The sequence below is a fragment of the Typopeltis vanoorti genome, chromosome 2 (genome assembly GCF_054136105.1).
Source record: "Typopeltis vanoorti isolate ZY-2024b chromosome 2, IOZ_Tvanoo_1.0, whole genome shotgun sequence".
Lineage (NCBI taxonomy): Eukaryota > Metazoa > Arthropoda > Arachnida > Uropygi > Thelyphonidae > Typopeltis > Typopeltis vanoorti.
Genome location: NC_143550.1, coordinates 1,866,342 through 1,888,987, shown reverse-complemented (window position 1 = coordinate 1,888,987; position 22,646 = coordinate 1,866,342). Strand labels below are relative to the sequence as shown.

General features: G+C 45.3%; 1 protein-coding gene across 1 annotated transcript in view; it reads left to right on the top strand.

Moving 5' to 3' along the window:
• LOC150108778 (uncharacterized) overlaps window positions 1-20,745 on the top strand; it is a 43,597-nt gene extending 22,852 nt beyond the window's left edge. Inside the window, exons 2-3 of the mRNA XM_090403200.1 lie at window positions 14,441-14,531; window positions 18,024-20,745. Coding sequence (XP_090259326.1) covers window positions 18,194-18,538 — 345 coding nt within the window. The 5' untranslated portion in view covers window positions 14,441-14,531; window positions 18,024-18,193 and the 3' untranslated portion in view covers window positions 18,539-20,745. The remainder of the gene's footprint in view (window positions 1-14,440; window positions 14,532-18,023) is intronic.
• Window positions 20,746-22,646: the final 1,901 nt, after the last annotated feature.

Genomic DNA, 22,646 nt, shown 5'->3' with positions numbered 1-22,646 from the left:
AATTTCGGGAGTATTTCGTTTCCTAGCGAATCGATCGCTTAAAGGGTGGTGTGGACTCGAGGGAGGCATAAGAGCAGACACGGATCTACTGGAACGATTAATTACGAATAATAATAATAATAATAAAAAAGTTGGCAAACATGCTGCAAAAGACCGTGGAATTGGTTAACGTGACCCGGACTGCTTTCTCTCTCTGTGTTCATTATTTAAAAGAGCTTTTTGGTACCTTCTTTTCATCAACCCCCTCGCAATAAATCTTCAGTTCCCTACTCTTCGCCTATTGTCCTGCATGTGGTCTTTAACAAGCCAACCAAACAATGTCAGGGCGCTCCTGAAGCGGAGCAGACCATCCTCGCAAGCACTGAACGAACGAACGAACGCTTTTGGGAGGAGGAGAAGAAGGAAAAAAACTCGCTTGTTTGTCAAGTTACGCCATCTGACGACATATATGACTTACAAACGGTACGTTCAAGGTTACTTTTCGCGTTGCCGAGCCTCGGGGCGGAGTGTTGTCATCCGAATATGACGCAATCATATGTAAATGCGAAGCCGAAGTAATCTTGAGAGACAACAAAGTAAAGGAGGAACTCGCATGGGACGTGACGTGACAACCCAATAAACGTTGCGAGTTTCAAGTCCCTTCTCTTCTCTCTCTCAGTTTGCACCGATTTTGTTTTCTTCCTTCTGCAGGCGGATCTACTCAGGCCCACCGGAATTCTGTGGATCCGAAACGAAGACCCGTCCTTTGGCAATTCGGAAATCCGCTGGTGCACTTTGACACAGCGGACAGCAGCTCAGAACATCTTGAGTCGGAGTGCAAGCTGCCGAACGTTTCCATTTCACCGTCCCTATCCCGCTGTTTCGGCGGACGAGGTGGACATTAACCGCTTTAAGTGATTTTTTCCGAATTTTATTAATTTTCGTGGGACGTTTCCAGGAATTCTTCGTTCTACGCATCTGCACCGATGTAACGCACTTCGCGTAAGGTCGCCGCGAGTCCTTTAAGAGCCCCTTTCATCAGTTTGTGCATCGATTCCACGAGGTTCGGAAAACACTCCACAGGCGTTGGTCCTACTGCAGGTGCGAGTAATGCCCGCAGTTCTATCGAATTTGCTGACGACGAGTCCCTGTCGCGAACGTTTCGTTCCACTACGTTCTAGAGACGTTCAGTGGTAATTGAAATCGGGGGTGGGGGTGGATTCATTAAGTCAAAATCGCTGCCAGATTCCTGCAATAATCCGTAGATGAAGTGCTTAGCGAAATGGTTTGTTATTTGGTTGGAAGTGCCCGTTACGACAAAGCAAACGGCAAAAGCATGAAGGAGTGGGTGCACTTGGTCAGCGGGAGATAACGACATTTTTCCTCGCAGAAACTTCGGGATTTCACACCGCAAAACGGACAAATCAGCCAGAAGAACGCACGCAAATTGTAGACATCCGAATGCATTCCCTTCCCAGCCTTAGTTGCTCCGTCTGTAACTCGAATTCCTCTTGGAGTGAGCCCGCTGTCTCTGGGTAGTTTGTTTGCCGAATATTTCGGCCACAGAGGTCGGTTGAGGTTACATGCCGAGTCCTGTAAGGACAGTATAGGACAGGATGGTTGGGGTGGCTGTGTGCTCCCATACCAGGGTGGGTTCCCGTTTCCTTCCTTGCCGTAGTATATTTTATGACTGTAGCCGTGTGTGTTCACGGGACCGGTTTGCCTGTTTTGAGGGATGAAAATCCCGAGTTACAGGGAGAAACCCTCCACCTCCGTATGAGACCAGTTAACTCACCTTTGGTCTAAAGAGATATGCTGAGTGTTAGGTGCAATTTTTGAATTGGATTATTGCCGCTGCGGCCGTTTGCGAAATGGCAAGAAAATGAAAAAGTAGGTCGACATGAGAGAGGGTTTGACCCCCTTAAATCCTCTTGGAAGTCGATGTTTTTGCCCATGTCAGATGGTCCCCCGGGTGACCATCAGCGTTGGTAAGGGGTGCTATCAATGAAAACGCATCTCTCTCTCTCTCAGAAGAAGATACGCTGAAGATGGGATTTTACGATCAACCTCCTTTTAAGAAGAAAGAAGAGGGGGAGGGATGCCTTCGTTACGGAAACAAAATAATGATAAAATAAATAAATAAAAATATTCACGTTCCATACCAAAGCTATTGGAAACACGGATCTTCTGACATAGCAGTGTCTGTCCTGTCGGAGTTTACTGTGTGTGTGTGTGTGTCGCACATCTCCAATCAGCACGCTGATGTTTCGTATTTCTTAATCACTTTCTTCCACTCGCGACCGAAACCGTTTTGTCATGTGAAGCCCCTCCTGCGTTTCGTTTGTTCCATTAAGAGGATTCGAGGTTAGCTGGCCAATGACGTACTCCTTAGCGGTTAGGAGACGACCGTTCGTTGACCTTTAATGACACTGAAAAATGAAGACGATGATGATGTTCACGTGATCGTTTCGGTTGGAAGGGGAAGTCACAAAACGTCTTCATTCGTTCTGTTTCCTGCGCGAAGTCGCAACCATTCGGCTCACTTGCTGCCGTCTTCATTCCTGGCTGTCCCCTCGGATATCTTTTCTTAAACATTCTGTTGCGCTTATCGAACTCACCACGGAACTACCCTCTTTGGTGTGAGCCCGTGGCCGTCACGATTCATTTCTCACGTGGCCTAACACCACTGCAGAGCCGTGAGTGTGTTTCCTCTGCATCCGCAGGTTTGTGTCGATCTGCTGATCGACAGGAAACGCCGTCATCGAGTCATCATTCGGTCGCATGAAGGGGGTGAGACGAGATGGGAGGTCAGAGCAGAGCGAATGCGACGCGGTTTTCCGCTCTGAATGCGGCTTCGCTTTTCCTGCCGCGAAGTGCTAAAGAGGATGCCGCCTCATCGAGCTCGGCGACCACCTCACTAACGCTGCTCGATTAAATTGTGACACGGGATAAGCGCACGTAGTCGTCGCGAGGTCAATCAACGTCCGAGTTTCGCTTGTGCCCATCGTGCTTCAGTAGCAAAAGTTCTTCGTTTGCATAAATTCGAAGCGAGTTCGTCCTCCGAATCTCCGCAATGAATCTGCTCGGCTGCGACCTTTTTTTGTTTGTTGAATGCAAGAAGAGGCGTTTCTTTCTGTTTGCTTCCCCGTTCGTCTTCGCTGCATTTCGGTATTTTAGCGAATTTGCCATAAAATCTGCAAGAATGTCGGGGAGTGGAGAAGCGCCACCTGCTGTCGGTTCAGTCTTCGAACGAGGACCTTCATTTCTGCCTCCGATCGCCGTCATATTCGCAATATTATGACAGAAGCGTTCTTCTGTGGACGACAGGAGAGACGACGAATATCGCAACTGTATTACCTAATAAGTGGAATTGGCAAGTGCGCTTCCATTTACCCAGAATGACTTGCAACTGAGCACCCTGAACGGGAATTCGCGCTTGAAAGTCACTTCATGCTGATTAAGGAAATAGCGTTGCTTTTTTGTGCTACTTTAAAAAAAAAAAAAAAAAACATCTTTCAAGCCTGCGTTTTTTTAAACAATTTTTCTTCTTCTACCCAGCTGTGTGTTCCCTCCCTCCTTCCCTCCAAGTTCAACGCCTTTTCACTTCTCCGGTTCCTCCTTTTAAAGTTCGCGATTGAAAGTGCGGCCATCAATCGCGCTTTCAGCTGGACTGACCGTTGGTGGTCGCGTATCCGTTTTACGAATGCAGAAAGGGGGATTTGCGTAGCCCTCCTTTCCAAAACAGATGGGGGTCGAGAGAACTTGCTGCCCGAAACTACTGTAGCTCCTCCGGGAGGGAGGCCGAAGGGTTTTTTACTCAAGCACGACAGTTTGAAATCGCCCACCCACGGTATCGGTGACAGAACAGTCCCGAGAGTGTAAACACCCCCACAAAGTCCAGAGCCGAGATAAAAAGAGCGACCCACCGTTACAAGTCGCAAAATTGGTGCGGCACATCCAAACGGACGAGAGACCTTGGCCGCACAATAAACACAAGAATCCGTACCTGTTCCGCCAGTTACTCGCTAGGGCGGTGACGACTCGCGTTTGCCACATATTAGACGACACGCAACCGAGTCCTGGAGTCAGGGTAAATGCGGACGAGTGCACCACCACCACCCCTCCAGCTACGCAATCGCCGTCTCCTCCAGGGGAGCGGGGGGTAGGGAGAGGTGTCGATCGGATTACCTAATTACATCGGCCACATTTTACGGCATTGGAGGACGCACGCAGAAAGAAAGACGCGGCCATGAATAAGAGGCCAGCCGAAGTCAAACCTGAAAGTTCACTCCCGACTACTCGTGCACGACCTTTTCATTCGTGTCGATCCCCCCCCCCCTCACAGCCTTGCCAAGAAGGGGGAGGAGGGATGTCAGGCTGTAAAGCTGCGGGGAAGGCATGAAATTTTTTTATTATATCTTATTTGAATGAATTAACTGCAAGCAAAGAGTGAAGGGGGAATCTCGCAAAAAAATCCCCCCCCCCTTGATCCCATTCTCTAATCTGAGACGAAATGGTAAAGCAGCCGCAATTAGAGATCGATGGCTCACGAGTATACAGACTTGTGAACCCCCTTCATGACGCACCCTCTGCAATCAGTGCAGCGACTTGCTTTTGTCCGTCTTAATCTGATTTCGAACTCGAATTCGCCTCGGTTTCCTCTAATAATTTCGTTTCATTAATTGCTGCTCGTCGTGAAGTAGCGAACACCCCTGATTAAGAGCGAGTGCGTTCAACACAGCACGTGGCACTGAATTTGATGGGGGGGGGGGAAGAGATCTTTCCCTGGAATATCATCAAATCAGTGATCTTGAACATATCGAGTTGTCACCAGATATAAAGAAATGAATTTCGTCCGCTAACCAATCAGCAGCGCTGCTTTATTCGGAGAGCCTTCGTTGCAATTGCGCAAACATTCCTTGCGCGACTGCACGGACGTCGAGAGGTTGGTCTCGATTTTTTGCACGTCCAGTAAAGAGGGACAAAAGCCTCCAGCTAGAAGTGACGTGTGCGGAGTTGAGAGCATAACGTTTTCTTACCTTAGCCTCGAGTTTCTTCACAAGAAACGTAAGATGCGAGCCAAAGAAAGTCATTCGCATCTTTCCATGTTAATAAGGACAGGCCGAAACAAGAGTGTTGTCTTAAGCGATTGTGGCTACTGTTCGTGTTGCATTATTATCAAGATGGCCGCCGAAAACTTTCGGATAATAAGAGCACTACTTGACCTCATCAGAGTGCCATCGCTTAAAAGGAGTGCAGCCTCGTAATGAGAGAAACACTTTGCGTGATCCTAAGTGGAGGCGGAGGGCAAAAGGGGTGAGGAAGGACGACTCATAGAAGGGCTTCGGTCATCTTGGAGTGGGACAGTCCAAGTTCTGTTATGGTAATCAGCCCTTCAGAACGAAATGGGCGCACGCGTTTGAAACCTTTTGGACAGGGGCTGATATAAGAGAAAAAATAAATAAGTGCAAAATTCTTGTTGCTTCCCCGACAACAGAATCCGTCCTCAATCTCTACTGATCCTAACCGGGATGATTCGCTCTTCTCACACCAACCTTTGCCTCCGTGCTTTCCTCCGATAACGCCGCAATAACCTCCTCCTCCGCCCCACCTCACAAAATAGTTCCCGCTCCTTCTAAAGATCAAACGACAGCAATTCGACAGTCCCTCCCTTCGTGCCTTTTTACTGCTCCGATTTACAGAGTTGGTGGTCGCCATTCGTATTTGTTTGCCTGTCCACTTCAACCTCGGTGGTGCGTGCTTGCGGAATCTCCTTTCGAACCAGAGGAGGAAGCACCTTTGACCCGCGTTTCGCTGGCCAATTGCATTTTTTTTCTCTCTCTCCCTTCCCGACATCTCTACGACCATTTTAGGATCCCGAAAGAGGAGGAAGAAGAGGGCACTTGGAGTCTCGTAGCACATTCTAAATGCGGATGACCTATTAACCTGGAAATCCGTCGTGTCCTTGCGTGGTGTCCGGAAGCATTATGCTCGCTCCCGCTACTTAATATGGCAGTAAGGCCACGTTATTTTATTTTGTTTTCCCCATCGAAGTTTCCCCCCCCCCCACGATTCGTAGAGTAGGTCAAAAAGAAGCGATGTGGGGTGAAAGGGAAAAGTTTGCCTGCGCGGGGCAGAAAACGAGGTGAAGGCTGATGAGGCGTTTGGGCAGAACGATTTTGTTTTCACTTAAAGACGTAATCACACGCACGCACGCGCGCACACACAAGCGAAAAGCAGTGGGAGGATGAGAGAAAAAGATCGATGAAATACGTGAGTTCGGAAAAGTTGCTCTTTAAGTGCGTAAAGATTTCCATTTAGTGTTCGGCTTTCTCGTGCCAGGTTCGACGGCCTGTCACGTCACGTCTCCGCTGAGAATAACTTTAGCACACGTGGATGAACTTCGTGGCGCACGTTCTGGTGTTTCTCCTCATCTTCGTCCTCTTAAATTTATATCCTCCAGTTAGCTTCATCCCACGACGATTGCTTTGACACCATAGGGAGGGGGGCTCTGCAATAATCCCAGTAATAAGCTGACATCTCTTCATAATATTTCTTGATAAACGAATCGCGAGATCGTTAATAGCAGTTTCGAAATTCTCATTAACGTAATGAAGTAACCGATTTGGTTGACCGAGTGGTAGAAGTATCTGCGGGTTCAAATCCGGACATTATTGTTTGTGAAGGTGCTTATGTGGGAGACGAACGTCATCTGCCAGTGCGAGACCATCAGCGCTCCGCTTATCGCAGGCCCTTCCGAGAGTTCCCTGTTTGGTCCCCCGAATAGGTTCTCTGATTGTAAGAGCACCGACGCTCCTAATACTGCGAGGGGCACGTTTTTGTACCTTTCGTGGGTGGTTGTGGGAAGAGAAGGGAAAAAAAAAAAAACTCTTAAAATACATAAAAACCCATCACTGGTTCTGATTTCTGCATTCAGTTTTCCGCAGTGGGTTTTTTTTTTTTTTTTTTTTTTTTGCTTGTCGCAGTGGTGACAGCTTAGCGCTGCGCCGCTGTCTCGTGATGCTGCTAGAAAGGACGAAATCAAACCTTCGCAAAGTCACTGAGCAAAGCATAGCGTGCTGTTATTGGTAAGACAGCAGGAATGACACGAGCACGAACGGCCGCTTTCATCGGGATGTCCTCGTGCCGAAATAGCTTCATTGATTCAATCATTTTTAAACGAGCAATTTTATATTTCCAAAAGCGCGTCCCGCCCAGTGTGACCTTTAGCGCATTATTATGACCATTTCGAAAACATCGCGCTTTCTTTATGTTTCTCCTCCCGTGCATGAAACCGCGCACTTTCCGAAGTGTGCTCCTCAATAACGCAAAAATAGCGCGGACTTGTGAAAGCAGCCCGCGCTTCTCCCGCAACGGTTTTGTGCAGTTCTTCTGGCTGCTTTGTCATTTGACCTTCCAACTTTGACCACTTCCTGCCTCGGGATATATTTAGACACGGCAGGGAGAGGTCACTTGGGCAGGAACTGCACTGCCACCGGGTGAGAACGAGTTGTAAACGCCGTTTTCCGAGGTCGATCTCTTCGTGTGCTTCCAATTCGAACGACTCTTTGGGACGATAAACATTATCTCTGAAATCGCAGCGAAATACTTTGAACCCGTTCTCACGCAGGGAATTCGAGTGGGGCCGCCTTTCTGTGGCTCTTTTTGCCAAGTAAGTGAAGCAAATGCATAAGTGGAGCGCTGTGTGTGTGTGTGTGTGTGTGTGTGTGTGTGTGTGACAATTTTTAATAGCTGCTTGTAGTCCGCGTTTCCATAGAACTGTTCAGTTGCGACCAAATAATTTTAGTGGGATGTGTTGAGCGATGATTTCATACTTCGTTCGGTGGTGGGGGAGCGAATTCAGGGCGATTTCCCCCCCGCATTCCGCAAGATGTACATAAGTAACTTGCGAGTGTGGCGATGTCCATGAATCGCTTCTTGTTCACTGAGCGCGAATAAAGTTTGTCTGTCTGTCTGGAGAAAAAGATTTTCGCTTTACATGCGACCACGAACAGCACTGTGGCTGGTTCAAGCACGTGCGTCATCTCTTCGATGTCCCGCGAAGTCCCGTTTCATCCAAGCCCTGTCGCATTTCCACTGGAATTAGCCACGACAGCATTTCAGTTACTTTTGAAATTTTTCATTTGTTTAGTGTCCCCCCCTCGCCACCGATGGATGATTCATCGTGCCACATCTTTCGTGATCCCTGGTGGCACTCCAAAGCATCTCATTGCTGCAGTTGGATTTTTTCCCCGTTTTTAATCGGCGAAGAACCGAATTATTCGGAAGAGATGCCCGCGTATTTGATTTTTTTTTTTTTTTTTTTTTTTTTTGTATGGCTTAATTTGTCGGCTTGTTATACTGTTACAATTAGTGTGGACGACTCTTTTATAGAAAGAAACACGCTTACATATACTGGGTTGCAAAATTTATCCTCAATAACCTGTTTTCTCCGCGATTTCCTTTCCTTGGGATCCCAAGAGTCCATTCACCAAAAGCAGGAAAACAGACCTGTCTGTTAATTGCGTTGAAATAGAACTGCTTCGGAGGTAATTGCAAGCAAGCGATCCCTTTTACCGGATACCAGTGGAAAGAAGAAAAAAAATTTTTTTCTGAAGTTTTTTCCTGCAAATTTTTTTTTTCTTTTCTGCTGGGTGAGTCCCGACAGAAGCTTCGGATACTTCAAACTCGGCAGAAAATTTTCGTCTCCTGTTGAACGAGCGCCTGTTTTTCCGTAAAAGATGTCATCGTCCCACGCAGTTCGAAATCCGTCAATGTAAATATTTGTCGGTCCTGACGTTATCGCGCCTTTCGATGACTTCACTTCGCAGCAGCTCCCGAAACGCTTAAACGTAATCAAAGCTGCTGACCAAAGATTACGAAAAGTCCGATCCACTCAACGACTCTACTTTTTGACGCCGAAGCCCTTTGGATTGCTCATCGAAAGAATGTTTTCGATTCATTTCTTCATTGGATTCCAGCATGTTCTGTGATCTCGTGCCTGCAGTTTATTGCATCGGTGTTAGTTCAGAGGGTGAATTTGTTCTCATTCGTAGGCACTCCCCCCCCCTGTTTCTCGGAATACAGAAACTGTTGAGAGTGGACCTCTATTTATCACCACGCATGCGTGTTATTAATTTAGCAACCTGCGTCACTTTTGATTATATACAATCATCTGGAACAATCGCACGTTCGGTAATAATCTCTTTGCCAGCACTGACCTCGTTCATTATCACAACCAGATTTAAAAATAATAAATAAATAAATAAATAAATAGCCGGAAACTCATTCTTTGCTGGCAGGAAAAAGTGGAGATTTAAACGATATGAAAAGAAAAGTAAAAAAGCGTTTTCTGATTTGTCACTTGATCGCCTGATGATGGACATCCGAGCAGAACGGTCGTAACCCACTAAGCTACTAAGGCATCGTCTATAGAACTGTGCTTGGAGGGCGAGAAACTCCGGCAAAATGGTATCTCAACCATTTTGCCGGAATTTGGAAAAATAAAAAAATGACGTAATTCTTTAGTGCAGGGGCGGCGCATACCCTAATAACGTTCCTGCATTCGAGGTTCTTGTTTTGATAATTTAGCCAGTCCTACTTCACACTTTTTTTTATGAGCACTTCGGCCACTTGGACAGTCATTCCTTGCTGTGGACATCACGAACAAAAACAGTCTTCGACGAGGCCTCTTCACCCATTTCCTCACTTGTTTTTAATTTCTTAACTGCTCAAGGGGAAAAGAAACGAGGAATTCTTTACATTTGACGGTTGAAGAATTTTTTTTATTACGTCATACATAAACAGAACCTCTGCGAAAGTCGGATGAAATTATTAAAATGATTTACGTAACAATTTCACGAGGGGAAGAGACAAATCGACTCGTGTTGTACTTGACCCTCAGGCTGGACAGGAGAACTTGTGTTGTACGGATCCGGTGCAAATTGGTGCAATGAAAAGAATCTTCTACAGCGAAACGCATGCAAGCAAAAGAAAGCAAATTTTTATTGTAGCAAAGAGCGTCTGCGTTTGGTGTATCCACTCTCCAGCCAAGAGGCTGCGGGTTCGAATCCCAAGTATATATACGCTCTCCCAAAATGGACTGGGTCACCATGGGAGAAGTAGACCCAACCCTCCCGCAATGGGAGAGGCCTTCACTTTGTAGGGGGTGAAAAAGACAGACTGATCATCGTCGTCATTAAAACATGCGTGAAATTATTTGAAGCAACTGGAATGAACACCGCATTGCCATAGGCGAAACCAAACAAAGTAAAAGTTTGATTGTAGTGTCCGCACGAGACACGGCTTGGAGTGAACGAGTTAATAATAGAAACAGGAAAGTAACTTAAGATTCTAAACTGATTGCAGCAAACATCTAACGACAGGCGTAGTAAAGTGCCGCATTCATTGAATACGTCACCTTCTTTGAGTCGCAGGCAAACACGCCAACAAACTTCTTGGAATGGAAACAAATAAGAATCATTTCCATATAATAAATTTAGTTTAATCCTTTGTCCAAGTGTAAGCAAACAAAGTTTGCTTCCCTGAAAATATATCTTCAGGACTGAGGTAAGCTGGTACATCCCTTGGCAACTCGCAGCAAACGTGGACCAAGCTCTCATCACTGCTTGTCTCAGGATCTCCCACAATGCAAAGTACATCTCCTTGAAGACATGCATTAAGGGAAGGGCCACTACCCAGACCGGTTTCGACCTTTATTGAGGTCTCGTCAGTGGGAGGCAGACCCAAAGTGGTGTTACTAAGCCAGAAGCAATGGAGACGGGTAGTGAGTAGTGGCCCTTCCCTTAATGCATAGCAGTATACATGTCCGCAAGGCGATGTGCTTTGCATTATGGGAGATACTGAGATAGGCGTTTTGGTATCTTGCTCCACCTTTGCTACGAGTTGCCCGGTGTTGTGCTACCTTACCCCAGTCCTGAAGATATTTTCAGGCGCAAACTTTGTTTGCTCACACTTGGATAAAGGATTAAACTAATTTTATTACAGTCTAACCAAGTGAAAAATAAACTTCCGATCATTTCCATAAATTTGCCATCAAGGGATTCCGTTGAAACAGAAATAGAAGCGACTCGCCAGGTTGTAATGCGCGCGCGCGCGCACACACACACACACACACACACACACACACACACACACACACACACACACACACACACACACACACGGTGCCAGTGCAGATTTATTAACATTATTTCAAATCTTTTAGCCCCAAATGCTCGAGTGGATGTAAACGTCTTCCCTCCGCTGTCTAGTGCAGTAAGATCACAGATGGAAGTAACCCTTGGCTTAGAAACTGCGCCTTCCCGAGGAAAGAACGCCAGTTTCCAGTGACCTGAGGATGGAGAGACTGCGTTCCATGTGAAATTCCGTACTGTATTTCCGTTTGATTTGTTGCTGCTTCTAAAGAAGCTCTTCAGAGAGGGGAGAAGTGGGGACACTTCCAGCCGTCGAGGTCTTGATGAAACGCGCCGTGTTTTCATTGCAGAGTATCCCGTTCGAATCAGTCCGATGCTTATTGCGGAAGAACACTGAACAGAGTTGCAACGGAGCGATTAACGGTGTTTTGTGTTGTTCGCAAACAGCTAGTGGTGACTCCTCCCTCGTGCATTCAGGGTGGGAACACGAGAGTGTGACTGTTTCAAGCTGACGGCGGACTTTCCGTGATACCGTATCGCATCGCGTTATCAGCCACAAAAATGCACGCAAAAGCATCGCTAAAAGTGTCTCCTGACGAACGCAATCGCGTGGGAAAACAGATAACGAGGCTGATTCATGCCGAGAATCCCGCTGCATCTGTCGAAATCCCTTCCACGCAGCACTTTAGCTTTCGACCCCGCACCGTCGTCGTTATTACGGGCATACGCTGCTCTCATCTCGGTGGGTAAGACGATTACATGTTTTTTCGAGTTTGCTTCACTCGATTGAACGCTTTATTTATTTATTTAATTTTTTTTTTTTTTTTTTACTTTTCTCGCTTCATTAAAATCTCGTTCAGCTGCGTTTCTGTTTCCGCGTGGGGCTCGAAGGTTTCGAAACTAACCCCGTCGGTTTCCTTTTCGACCGAGTGCAGAAATTCGCAGAAATGTCGCATCCAACAAGGATGCGACATCCAAAAAGGTCGCATCGCGACCTTCGTCATTCACAGTCGTTTTAACTGCACCTGCGTTGATTCTCACCGAGAATTTTTTTCTTCTTTTCTTGATGCAAACTAAAATGCGAGCTTTGCATTTCGCAAATCGGTGTTGCCGCACGATATTAAACCGAATTCTGTCCACGAAAGCTTGTAAAGGTGTTGCACGCAAGTACCGTGAGTGGGTTATCGGTGCGGTACTTCGCGGAACAGATGCATTCAGTGAACTCCCCCGCCTGGTTCACGTGTGAAGAATCCCTTTAAACGTTTATTTGCTCAAACGAAGGCAAAGCCGTCCTCAAACAGAACGGGAAGAAGGGGAGGAATTTATTGGCTCAAAATGAGCGCTTCGTGCAAAAAACGTTTCGATTCGTATGCGACGAGAATGGATTGGATAATCACGGCAGCCGGAGAGAAGTCTCCTTTCCGTTAAAACTGTAGATTTTATCAGTGCGTCGCTGAAGTGATTTCCCAGATGGTCGCTGAATTTTGGATGAGAAAAATGCGTTTCGTCGCGGCTTGCGAGATTTCCTTTTCCTGCTGCGTCTGTTTGCCCCCTTGCAAAAACAAAAATAAAAAAATAAATAAGATAATAAGAAATCTCGGTTTTATTGTCGTTCGGTTCGTTCGAAGGTTGCATCACGAAAACGTCTTGCTTACAACCGACAGGCTTCTGCCCCGATTCCAATACAACTAACGACTTATTCGCACCGTCTCTAGAGATCCTCCGTAGCTGAGCTGGTACAGACGAGCCCTTTGGTCGGAAAGAACAAGGTTCGAATCCCGTGTCTGACGCGAGGCACCTCCATCAGTGTTTTCAATCGAATTGTGAATTTCCGGTCTCATACTGAGGTGGAGGGATTTCGTGCCTCAAAATAGGCAGACCGGGACACGCAATTCTGAAGACACGGAATGCCAACTGCGAGGCGGAAGAGATCGGAGTCTCACCGTCTGCACATTTTCGATCTCAGGTCGTGCCAGTCAACCTCCTGGATGGGGATGACACGTGACAGGACTGTCTCTAGCAGACGAACGCTCTTCTTGTACTTGGGGATTTCCGCTAGATCCGGACTTCAGTTTTAGGAGCAGCGATTTAGAAATATTTCTCGGGACTTTCTTGTTTTATTAGTAGAAGCAGAAAATGTTGACGTCATGAACTGAATCAGAGCGAATGCAGGCGTCCCAAAGAGGAAGCCTTCTTAGCTCGGTCGGCTACACCAATGCCCTGCGGCCGCTAAGAGACCCGAGTCGAATGCGCGAAGGACTTTTCAAGTGAAGGCGAGTTAGCGATCTCGTACGGGATTTTATTTTCAATGTTTGAATTTTGCTTCCGAGAAGGGAGGAAAGTTTGTACATTCTGGATCCGCCCCTCCGGACATGCACTTCTGCTGAAAATTGTTCTGACTGAGATGGAATTCCGAGATTGAAATTCATTTATCGCTCGCTTTCCATCCGCGGGTTCGAATGCGTTTAGTTGGGCGACAAATTTCATCAACCCTGCGAGACTCCCCCCCCCCTTACTGGAGGCCTAAAGCGGCTTAAAAGTATTTCTTTGGGGTTTCCGATTATCTTACCCTAACGCCGCAGCCAAGTCCTAAATGTGTACGATACTGATTGAGCCTTTTTGGGAGGGATCCACGTGGAAATTGTGTTTTGTTGGATCCCCTTCCCCCACGTCACTTCTCAAAACAAGCGACATCGCTGAGGCGCGTTTTAGTTCGGGTTTCCTGTTTTGTGAATGGATTGAATGCAATCGGTTCTGCATTGAAATTAATGGACTTCAATAATTGAAATCGTCCGAGACGCTCGCGTTTCTTTGTCGAATGCGTTCACGCAAGCTTCATCTATTAAACGCAGAAGGGGTTTAGCGTAAAAGCAGCTTCCGAAATATTCGGGATTCGGGAATGCATCGGAAGTTGATCCACATCCATCTCATTACGACCTGAATTGGCTCTTCCTCCTCCTTCGAAGGGGATTTTCCGAGCGGAGCAGTGCGGCGTGCTAATCCGTACTTTCACTAACACCCCGGCGAAGAACTGCGCACGCACACACACACACACACACACACACACACACACACACACACACACGCGCGCGCGCGCGCGCGCGCGAAAGATGCACGCACCGTGATCTGCCACGAGTTGTCAATCAAGAAGGAAAGGTCGTCGCAGCGACTTGGGCAGCCTTCGCACAAAGAGCAGACAGTTGGGGCGTCTCGGCAGCGGCGATGTCCACAGGGGTCACAAAGAGGGAGGGCGAGAAAATGGACAAGTCGTGCTTTGTGATTGACAATGTGTTTTCTTTCCACAGGCTCCGACGCCGGAGAAGAAGGGCGCGGTGTGCCATGTCCTGCGTCTGCTCCTCACTGAATGGCGACATCATGGACCACACAACCACTGCGGTGAGTTGCTTTTTCTTTTCCTAAAATGCGCAGTGAAACGTTTTCATTTATCTTCATTTTTTCATACTTTCATTTTCATGCATGTTTGTTTCAAGTTTATTTGTGTGTAAACAAGCGAATCCAGTTCTTTTCCGATACTGCTAACAACACCCATTTGCTCATAATTCTTCGACCTAGGCGCAGTTTTTTTTTTTTTTCGGTGGCATTTTAAGCGACTTTCAGTTTGATACAAATATTAAATATTTTATTTAATATTTATATCAATAACTTCTGCAATCTTAAATTAAACAGTAAAATAAATAATAGAAAGGGGGATGGTAAATCCCTTTATGTTTTAATAGCCGGGTACGAAACTCGGATCGAAATCCATCGTAATCCATAGAGTTTCATGCCGAAAAAACTATCGGCAGGCCCAAGTATAAATGATCACTTGGATAGTACAACACCAGGGCAACTCCATGCAAAGGTGGAGCAAGCTCCCTCACTAACTTTAATATTCTTTCATAATGTAAAAGCCAGCTCCTAAGAGATGTAGATATATTGTTTTACATTATGAGAAGAGTGCATGAGAATATCTACATCTCTTAGGAGCTGGGTTTTACATTACGAAGGAATATTAAAGTTAGTGAGGGAGCTTGCTCCACCTTTGCATGGAGTTGCCCTGGTGTTGTACTATCCAAGTGATCATTTATACTTGGGCCTGCCGATAGTTTTTTCGGCATGAAACTCTATGGATTACGATGGATTTCGATCCGAGTTTCGTACCCGGCTATTAAAACATAAAGGGATTTACCATCCCCCTTTCTATTAACATGTTCGCCGGTAAAATATTAAATTAGTAAAATAAATACTTTTGCAGATGATACAGTACTCATTTTCTCTACAGATGCAGCCGAACAAATGAAAACCATCGTGAATGCTGATCTTTAACCGTTTGGTTCCAGTCAAACAAACTCAGTCTGAATGTCTCCAAAACTAAATATGTAAATTTTAACTTGCGAAATACAACTGGCAAAATGAACTTCACTGCACAATTAATTTTGCACGATTGGAATTGCAGGACAAATTCAAACTGCAACTGCGGGAAAATAGAAAACGTCAGTGTAGAAACTTACTTGGGATTAAAAATTGATCGTAATTTAAGCTGGAAACGCATATCACCGATGTCGTAAATAAAGTAAGGATTATGTTAAACAGACTTTACTACCTAAAAAGATTCTTAAATTTAAATATGCTAAAAATATTATATTCTGCTTGGATTCAAAGCACACTACAATATGGTATATTAAGTGGGGGAGGAATCCATCGCACTACTCCGAAACCTTTAGTCTCGACTCAGAATAAAGTAATTAAAATCTTAACTAGGAACAAATATAAGGATACTGCAATGTGTAGTAAATACACCCTACTAAACGTACTACCCCTTAGATATTTATACGTCTATAAGGTACTATTATTCATAAAAAGCGACAACGAATACGTAAATATCAAACAAGATACTTTCCTTAGTAGACGTAAGGGCCTAAAATATTTAGTTCCGGAAGCAAATAAAGAAGCAACACACAAACCTTATACTTACTTAGCGTCAAAAGTATTCAACACACTTCCTTTAACAATAAGAAATGAAACTAACCCCAAACAAATACAAAACTCCAATCAAAGAGTATTTATTTTTCCACAGAAATGAGGAAGCTCTGTTCAAAATAATTGTATAAATTGTTGGATTTTAGCATATTTGTATTCAAAGATTCAGTCTTATGTAAAACGTAAAGTTTAAATGCCATTTAACTGCTTTGTTTTATTTTGTTCCTAATTAATTGTTATGCAACTTTCTCTGTATGATGAAATTTTGTTTTATCTGCGATTTTATTACGTAATTATATTATAATAATATGTAATATGTATATTATATGAATGCACATATATGTATATAATGAAAATGCATTACATACATTTTTGTGACTTTATGCAAATCGTAACCTGGACGAGCTATTGCTCTTAGCTTACACTTATGATCGTTCAACATTTTGTACTATTATAGGAAGCTTATGAATAAAATCGGTAATAATAATAATAATAATAATTTAAAAAAAACGCCATTCGGGACGACAGTGGCGCCGATGAACAACAGATGGCTTGCGAAGCCACTTCAGGCCTCCAATAAGCAGAGGTGAGGTCTCGCGCCCAGTCACGAAATTATCTGCTGCCTGAAGACATTCGCAAATCTAAGGCGGGATTCGAACCGAAAGGTGTTCGAATTCGAAGAGAGCGGGCACGCTTCCCACTCGGTAGGTCCCGAGGACGTTGAATAAGTGGAATCGCTTTGGTTCCGCGGCCAGTTTCTGTTCCTTCGGTCCTCGCCAACATTTTCTGGTTGAGAGCAATTCCATTCTTGTCCGAATCGATCGCGTGCCCGAGCGTGAGCATAAAGTGGCTTCTTCGTGAATAGGGCTGCTGACTTCGCGTTTATTGCATTATGGGTGGGATCACTGCCCAGACTGGTTTCGACCTCTGTTGAAATCCCGTGAGTGGCAGAAAAGCCCGAGAAAATATACCGAGTTAAATCAATGCAGAAGTCACGTGCTTTCCGTATGCAAACAAAAACCAGCGTCATCTTATTCTTCAAGAGTGTGGATGAGATGACACAGTTGAAGAAAGTTTTTCCGCATAGAAACCCTCAACGTGGTACTTGAGAGAAATTATGCTCTTGTTTGAATGCTTAACCGAAGCGTAAGTAAGCAAGGGATCGAAAGAAGAATGTCGAGTATAACGCACTTCGGAGTCCGGCGTTAAAACTTTCTCTTTCCCAGATTCTCTCTTGTGTAAGAACGAGTTCAGATCTCCCCATCTGTCTCGTTCTTCAGCCTTCAATTCGGCACGGATCCGCTCGCTTTCCCAGTGGCGTGGCAGAGAAAGCGACTCTGCATTCATTTTCGAACTAAAAGCGAAGAACTTTGTTTTATTTCCAGTTGGAAATCTCGATGCGATAAGCACGTCTGCACGCGATCCTCAACTAAGTCGGGAGAAGGATCGCATCGCTTTTCTGATATTCCTGCATACGAGATGAGCAACGGAAGCTCTCTCCGTTTCCAGTGTTTGGAAACTTCAAAATGAAAGAAATTTGAACTTACAGACGGACGGTGTGTTCAGTGTGCAATGAAACTTCTTATTTATTTCTTTGCTTGTAACGTGCGTTTGCCGTCTTTCGCGCAGTCCGAGGTGTGAAGCACCTACAAGTCTGCTAGTGCAGCCAAAAAAAAAAAAAAAAATCTTTATGAGATGGTCGCATCGTCATACGCTATATTTCATTACACATCAGTACGAAATGTTCGGCACACGAGCAGATTGTGACGGGGAGTTGCAAATAATATTCGGCATCAAGAAACGAAGTTTCTCTTGCACGGAGGAACTCGCTTCCTTTTCTTCTTCTTATTATTTTTTGATGTTCCACCTCAAGTGTCGTCACTCTCTTTAATCGCATTTCCTTTTCAGACCTTTCCTGCGCTGACCGAAGGGGAGAACCACTTTGCGAGAAGATCCATGAAGCAGCCTCGTCTCCCGGGCACGGAGAAGTTCAAGTTTTGCACCAAGTCCACTGGCGGGACGAGCAGAAGGCTCATCGCTTCGATAGACGAAGAAAGTCAAAGTCCGACGCGAAGTCAATGCAACTGGAACGGTTCGTCTATGAACTGCACGCTTTCCGGCGCCAACCGCGTCGACACCTGCCGGAGGCGCCCGGTACTACCGATCACTTGCAAAAAAACGTCCCGAGTGCTGAACAACACCAGCCTGGAGCTGAACGTGGACGCCGTCGACATTCGAGTGGAAGACCGAGCGTCGCCTCAACCGTCGGAGAACCCCCGCCCCATTCGCCACGATGGTGCCCGAATAACTTCGTGTCCGAACTTCGAGGGGTCGCGCACCAGTTTGATTTCGCAATCCCCTCTGATTTCACACAGCCGCAAGATGTCGCTGCAGAGGGCCGAAGAGAAGAAGGAAGACGTTAGCTGGATGAACCTCCGCTCCTCCGTGTCCAGACTGTCCGCTTCGTCCCACAGCTCGGTGTCGAGCGAGGAAAACGTGTGGGTGCTGAGGGAGGACACTTAGACTCGTCCTTGCGATGAGTGCACGCGGGCGTGTGCCAGACCCGGTTCCTGATTACCTTCAAGCAACCACTCGGTGATAAAAAAAAAAAAAAAAAAAGGAACCCTGTTGTCCCCCCCCCCCCTCGTGCCATCTGCGAGAAACACCGTGTTGTGCTGAACAGTACAAACGCTTTGGAATTTCTTGATGAGTTTTTTGAGCAGCAGAGCGATGCTTACTAACCAGTTACGACGAACAATGTGGAGCACCACGGAGAGAAAGACATTTGCAAGGGCTGTCGGAAATGCTCGTTTGGTTCTCGTTGTTTTCACCGCATCGTTTGGAAGCAAAACTCGTGCCTTAAATTGAGTGGAAAGAGACCCCCGACACTCCGACCTCCACGTGCTGTGCGGTCTCATTAACTAGGGTTTGGGGCTTTTTCTTTCTTTCTTTCTTTTTTTTTTTTTTTTTAATGATTCGTCCCAATAATTTCCGATCTTGTTAATCCGAATAGGATTTTATTGAAGAGTCGCAGTCCGATGATATTCTGCGGTGTTTGCAAACATTTCTGCCCCGATAACTGCCAAACGTGTTTCCTTCTCGTCCCCTTTTCTCCGCCCTGCCTCTTCGCAGGGGGTGCTTTGGCATGTTCATTTCGAAAGCGTTGTGCATGCGCCGCTGCTTTTCTGGTTCAATTCGCACCGCTTTGCCGATTCTAATTAACCGCTTTCATGGTGTCCTCCGTGACCGGCCGGCAATTTTTAGCTTTTTTTTTTTTTTTTTTTTTTTTCTTTCACGCACTTTGCGCTTATGCGTGTGCGGATGACGCGCGTGCAAACACTATTTTCAGATGACACGAAGTTGTTTGAAACAACTTCTGTAGGAAACCCCGAATCCTTTTTTCTTCTTTTATTTTTTCCTTCTCGCTGTAACTTTTGTGCTTTTAACAAAAAATGAACGAAAGCCAAAAAAAAAAAAAGATGAGGTGCCGTAAAATCGTTTCGGCATTATTCTTCTTGTGTCAAATCAATGAACATAAATTCTTTTCAGTTTGCTTCCTTTATTCGCGCTGCAATCATTTGAAAATTGCTACGAGCATCCAATCTCTCTCTTTCTTTCTCTTTCCCAACCCTCCCCCTTTCGCTTAGCATAGCAAAGTTCTGGTCGTATCCCCGGCAAGGCCTGTCCCTATCATCTGAGAGAGAGAGGAAGACCCCCCCCTACCCTTAACAAACTGTATTTCTGTAATAAGCTGTACGAGAAAGGTCGCCCAAGTCGTTGAGTCAACCCTCGATATTCGTCGACTCGCGACACTTGGAAGTGTTTCCTTTTTCATTTTATTTCGCTGAAGTCGATGTTTATTTCAGTTTTTTTTTTTTTTTTTTTTTTTCTGCTACTGCCACGCACCCCTTCTCCACCCGGAAGGAATTCGGTCTGGAGGCGAATCAGTTCTGCCTTTCCTCGTTTCCTGCATCTGACGGACGTCCGCTGCAATGAAGTCTTCCCGAGATGTGTGAAGTGGTCTTCGATCCCGCACTCTTTTATTTCTCGTCAGGAAGTTCAGTTGAGTTCAAATGGATTCCTCCTGTCTTCCTGCGGATGAAGAGGCGGTTGCGAGTGGCATCACTTGCATTGCGCGCGCGCGCGCGTGTGTGTGTGTGTGTGTGTGTGTGTGTGTGTGTACGTGTCATGCCACGAACCTGCATGCGGTTGGAAGCTGCCAAAGGCTTTCATCTGAACATACCGGTCGTCGAAATCAGGTAATTTTTCAGGTAGCGCCGACTCGCTCAACTTCGAGATCCCCGTGACCTGGTGGTCCAGGAGTCCCTCATGAGTTCTTCAGAGTTAACACTTTTTTTATGCAATTCACTAACATAGTAAAGTACTTCGATTTTAAATTGAATTCGAGGTTTGGTCTCAATCAAATGTAAATAATCATGTAAAAGACCAAACACAAAGAAATGTCTTTGTTCTTCACGCGCTGCAGTCGTTTGGTGCCAACGATGTAGATTTTATTTCTTCCTAACTGCAGTCGATTAAGGGCAGTGTCAGGGAACATTGATTGTAGCTCAAATATTTTCATCTGTTATGCTGTGTGTATAAACGTGCAATAAATAACGATGACTGTTGTCGCAGACTCCTTTCCTCTTATCAACACACACACACACACACACACACACACACACACACACACACACACACACACACACACACACACACGTCTGAGAATGGGAACCGAGATTATGAGCAAGATGAGATGGTTGGCCACTTCCCAATCAAAAAGGTCACAGAATGGCGTTCCCTGCTCTCAGACCGTTTTGAATGGTTAGAGACGGTTAGGTTAGAGTGCGAATCGCGTCCTCGCTGTTTGCACCGTGAAAGGAATGGAAAAGAAACCTCTTTGAGCGCGAATTCCACCTGCACAAGGTTGCAATCGGTAAACTGATGCGCGTGTTCTTTTCGCCAGTCTGTCTGATTTGAGGAAGGAAAACCCACCTCCCTCCCTCCCTCCCTCCGTGGCTTCGAAGACATCGAAAAATATTTCTGTAATATTATTATTTTTATAGCTATTTACCCTTTTTTATAATGGCTTTTTACTCAAATTAGTAGAACCTGTGCAGATGGTGATGTCTACACAGGTTCTGCTATCAGATCTTTATGGGCAAGACTACAAGAACACTTGAGGACTGCAACATAGTAATCCCAGAACATTGGAGCAATAATAAAAAACGTAATAACCAAAAGAAAAACAAAATACAACAAAAACAGAAATAGCAGTCCTGAAGATACTTCACGCGCAAACTTTGTTTGCTTACACTTGGATGAAGGATTAAACTAAATATATAATTTATAGAAATAGCAGTCCACGCTCTGGAACAGAAGCATACCCCGCAAATCGTCAAAGCCGTAATAGTAGACAAAGAGGAAAGCGAAATAATGCTTAGAATATCGGAAACGATAGCCATAAAATGTGGCCAAAACTCAATAAACGTCCACCGACCCTACATAATCTCAGAGAGTTGGAGGCTCCACAACATAACAATTAGGTCACGACTCCGACCGATAGAATACAACACGGATACACCAAAGACTAAGGCTGTATAGAGAAGGTACGCCGACTGGTCGCATATTGTCCCCAGAATCGCATTCGTTTGAACTCCTGATTCATTCTTTTTTCTTTAAAAGTGTATTTCTTAGCGTAGAGGTTGTTTTAAATTGTTCAAGTCTTTTCTTTACGAATTCCACGAAAAATGGATGCTTATGAAATAAACTTTTAAATTTAAAAGAAAGGATCAGGAGCTGAAACGAATGCGATCTGGGGACAATATGGCGACCCGTTGGCGTGCCTTCTATTTAGAGCCTTACCAAAGACAGAAACACCAAGCCGGCATGACATAGCCTCCACTTCCCCCACGAGCTCCGAAGACGACGCACTGCCAAAACAGCTCACACCCCGTTCTCCCACCCCTGATCTTATCCCATAATATCATTCTCCTTCCCCTAAAATTTCTATGTTCACCCCATCCCAAAGTATTCTTTGCTCACCCTTAATAATTTTAAAAAATATAAAAAAACCGGGTTTTTCTAAAAGGTTCGCATACTTCTTGCCTCACTAATAATTCTCCCACATCTCTCAAACCCCACTTTTCCAACTCCCCCTTCCGTTCAGTCATACTTCTTTCCTTCAACAATGAATGTGCATCGCCATACGCCGGGATGCCGCTGAATAAGAGACAGCCAGCAACACCCCACAAAAGGTATGTCCGAATTATTCCTCCTATGTATTCTTCATATACCGGTCTACATAAAGCATCAGCAACGCCCTAAAATTTGAGTAGAAAGCCAATGGCATTATAAAAGGGGCACTCTTAACAAAAATAGGCATGAAAATAATATTTACTTAGAGGAGTAACAGAGGAATTTCCCAGAAATAATAATTTCTGGAAAATATTTCTGAAAATGTTAAAGAAATAATTTCTTTAACATTTTCAAACGGATTCAGACTCCTCACGTGCAGGTTTTCTTCCTTTA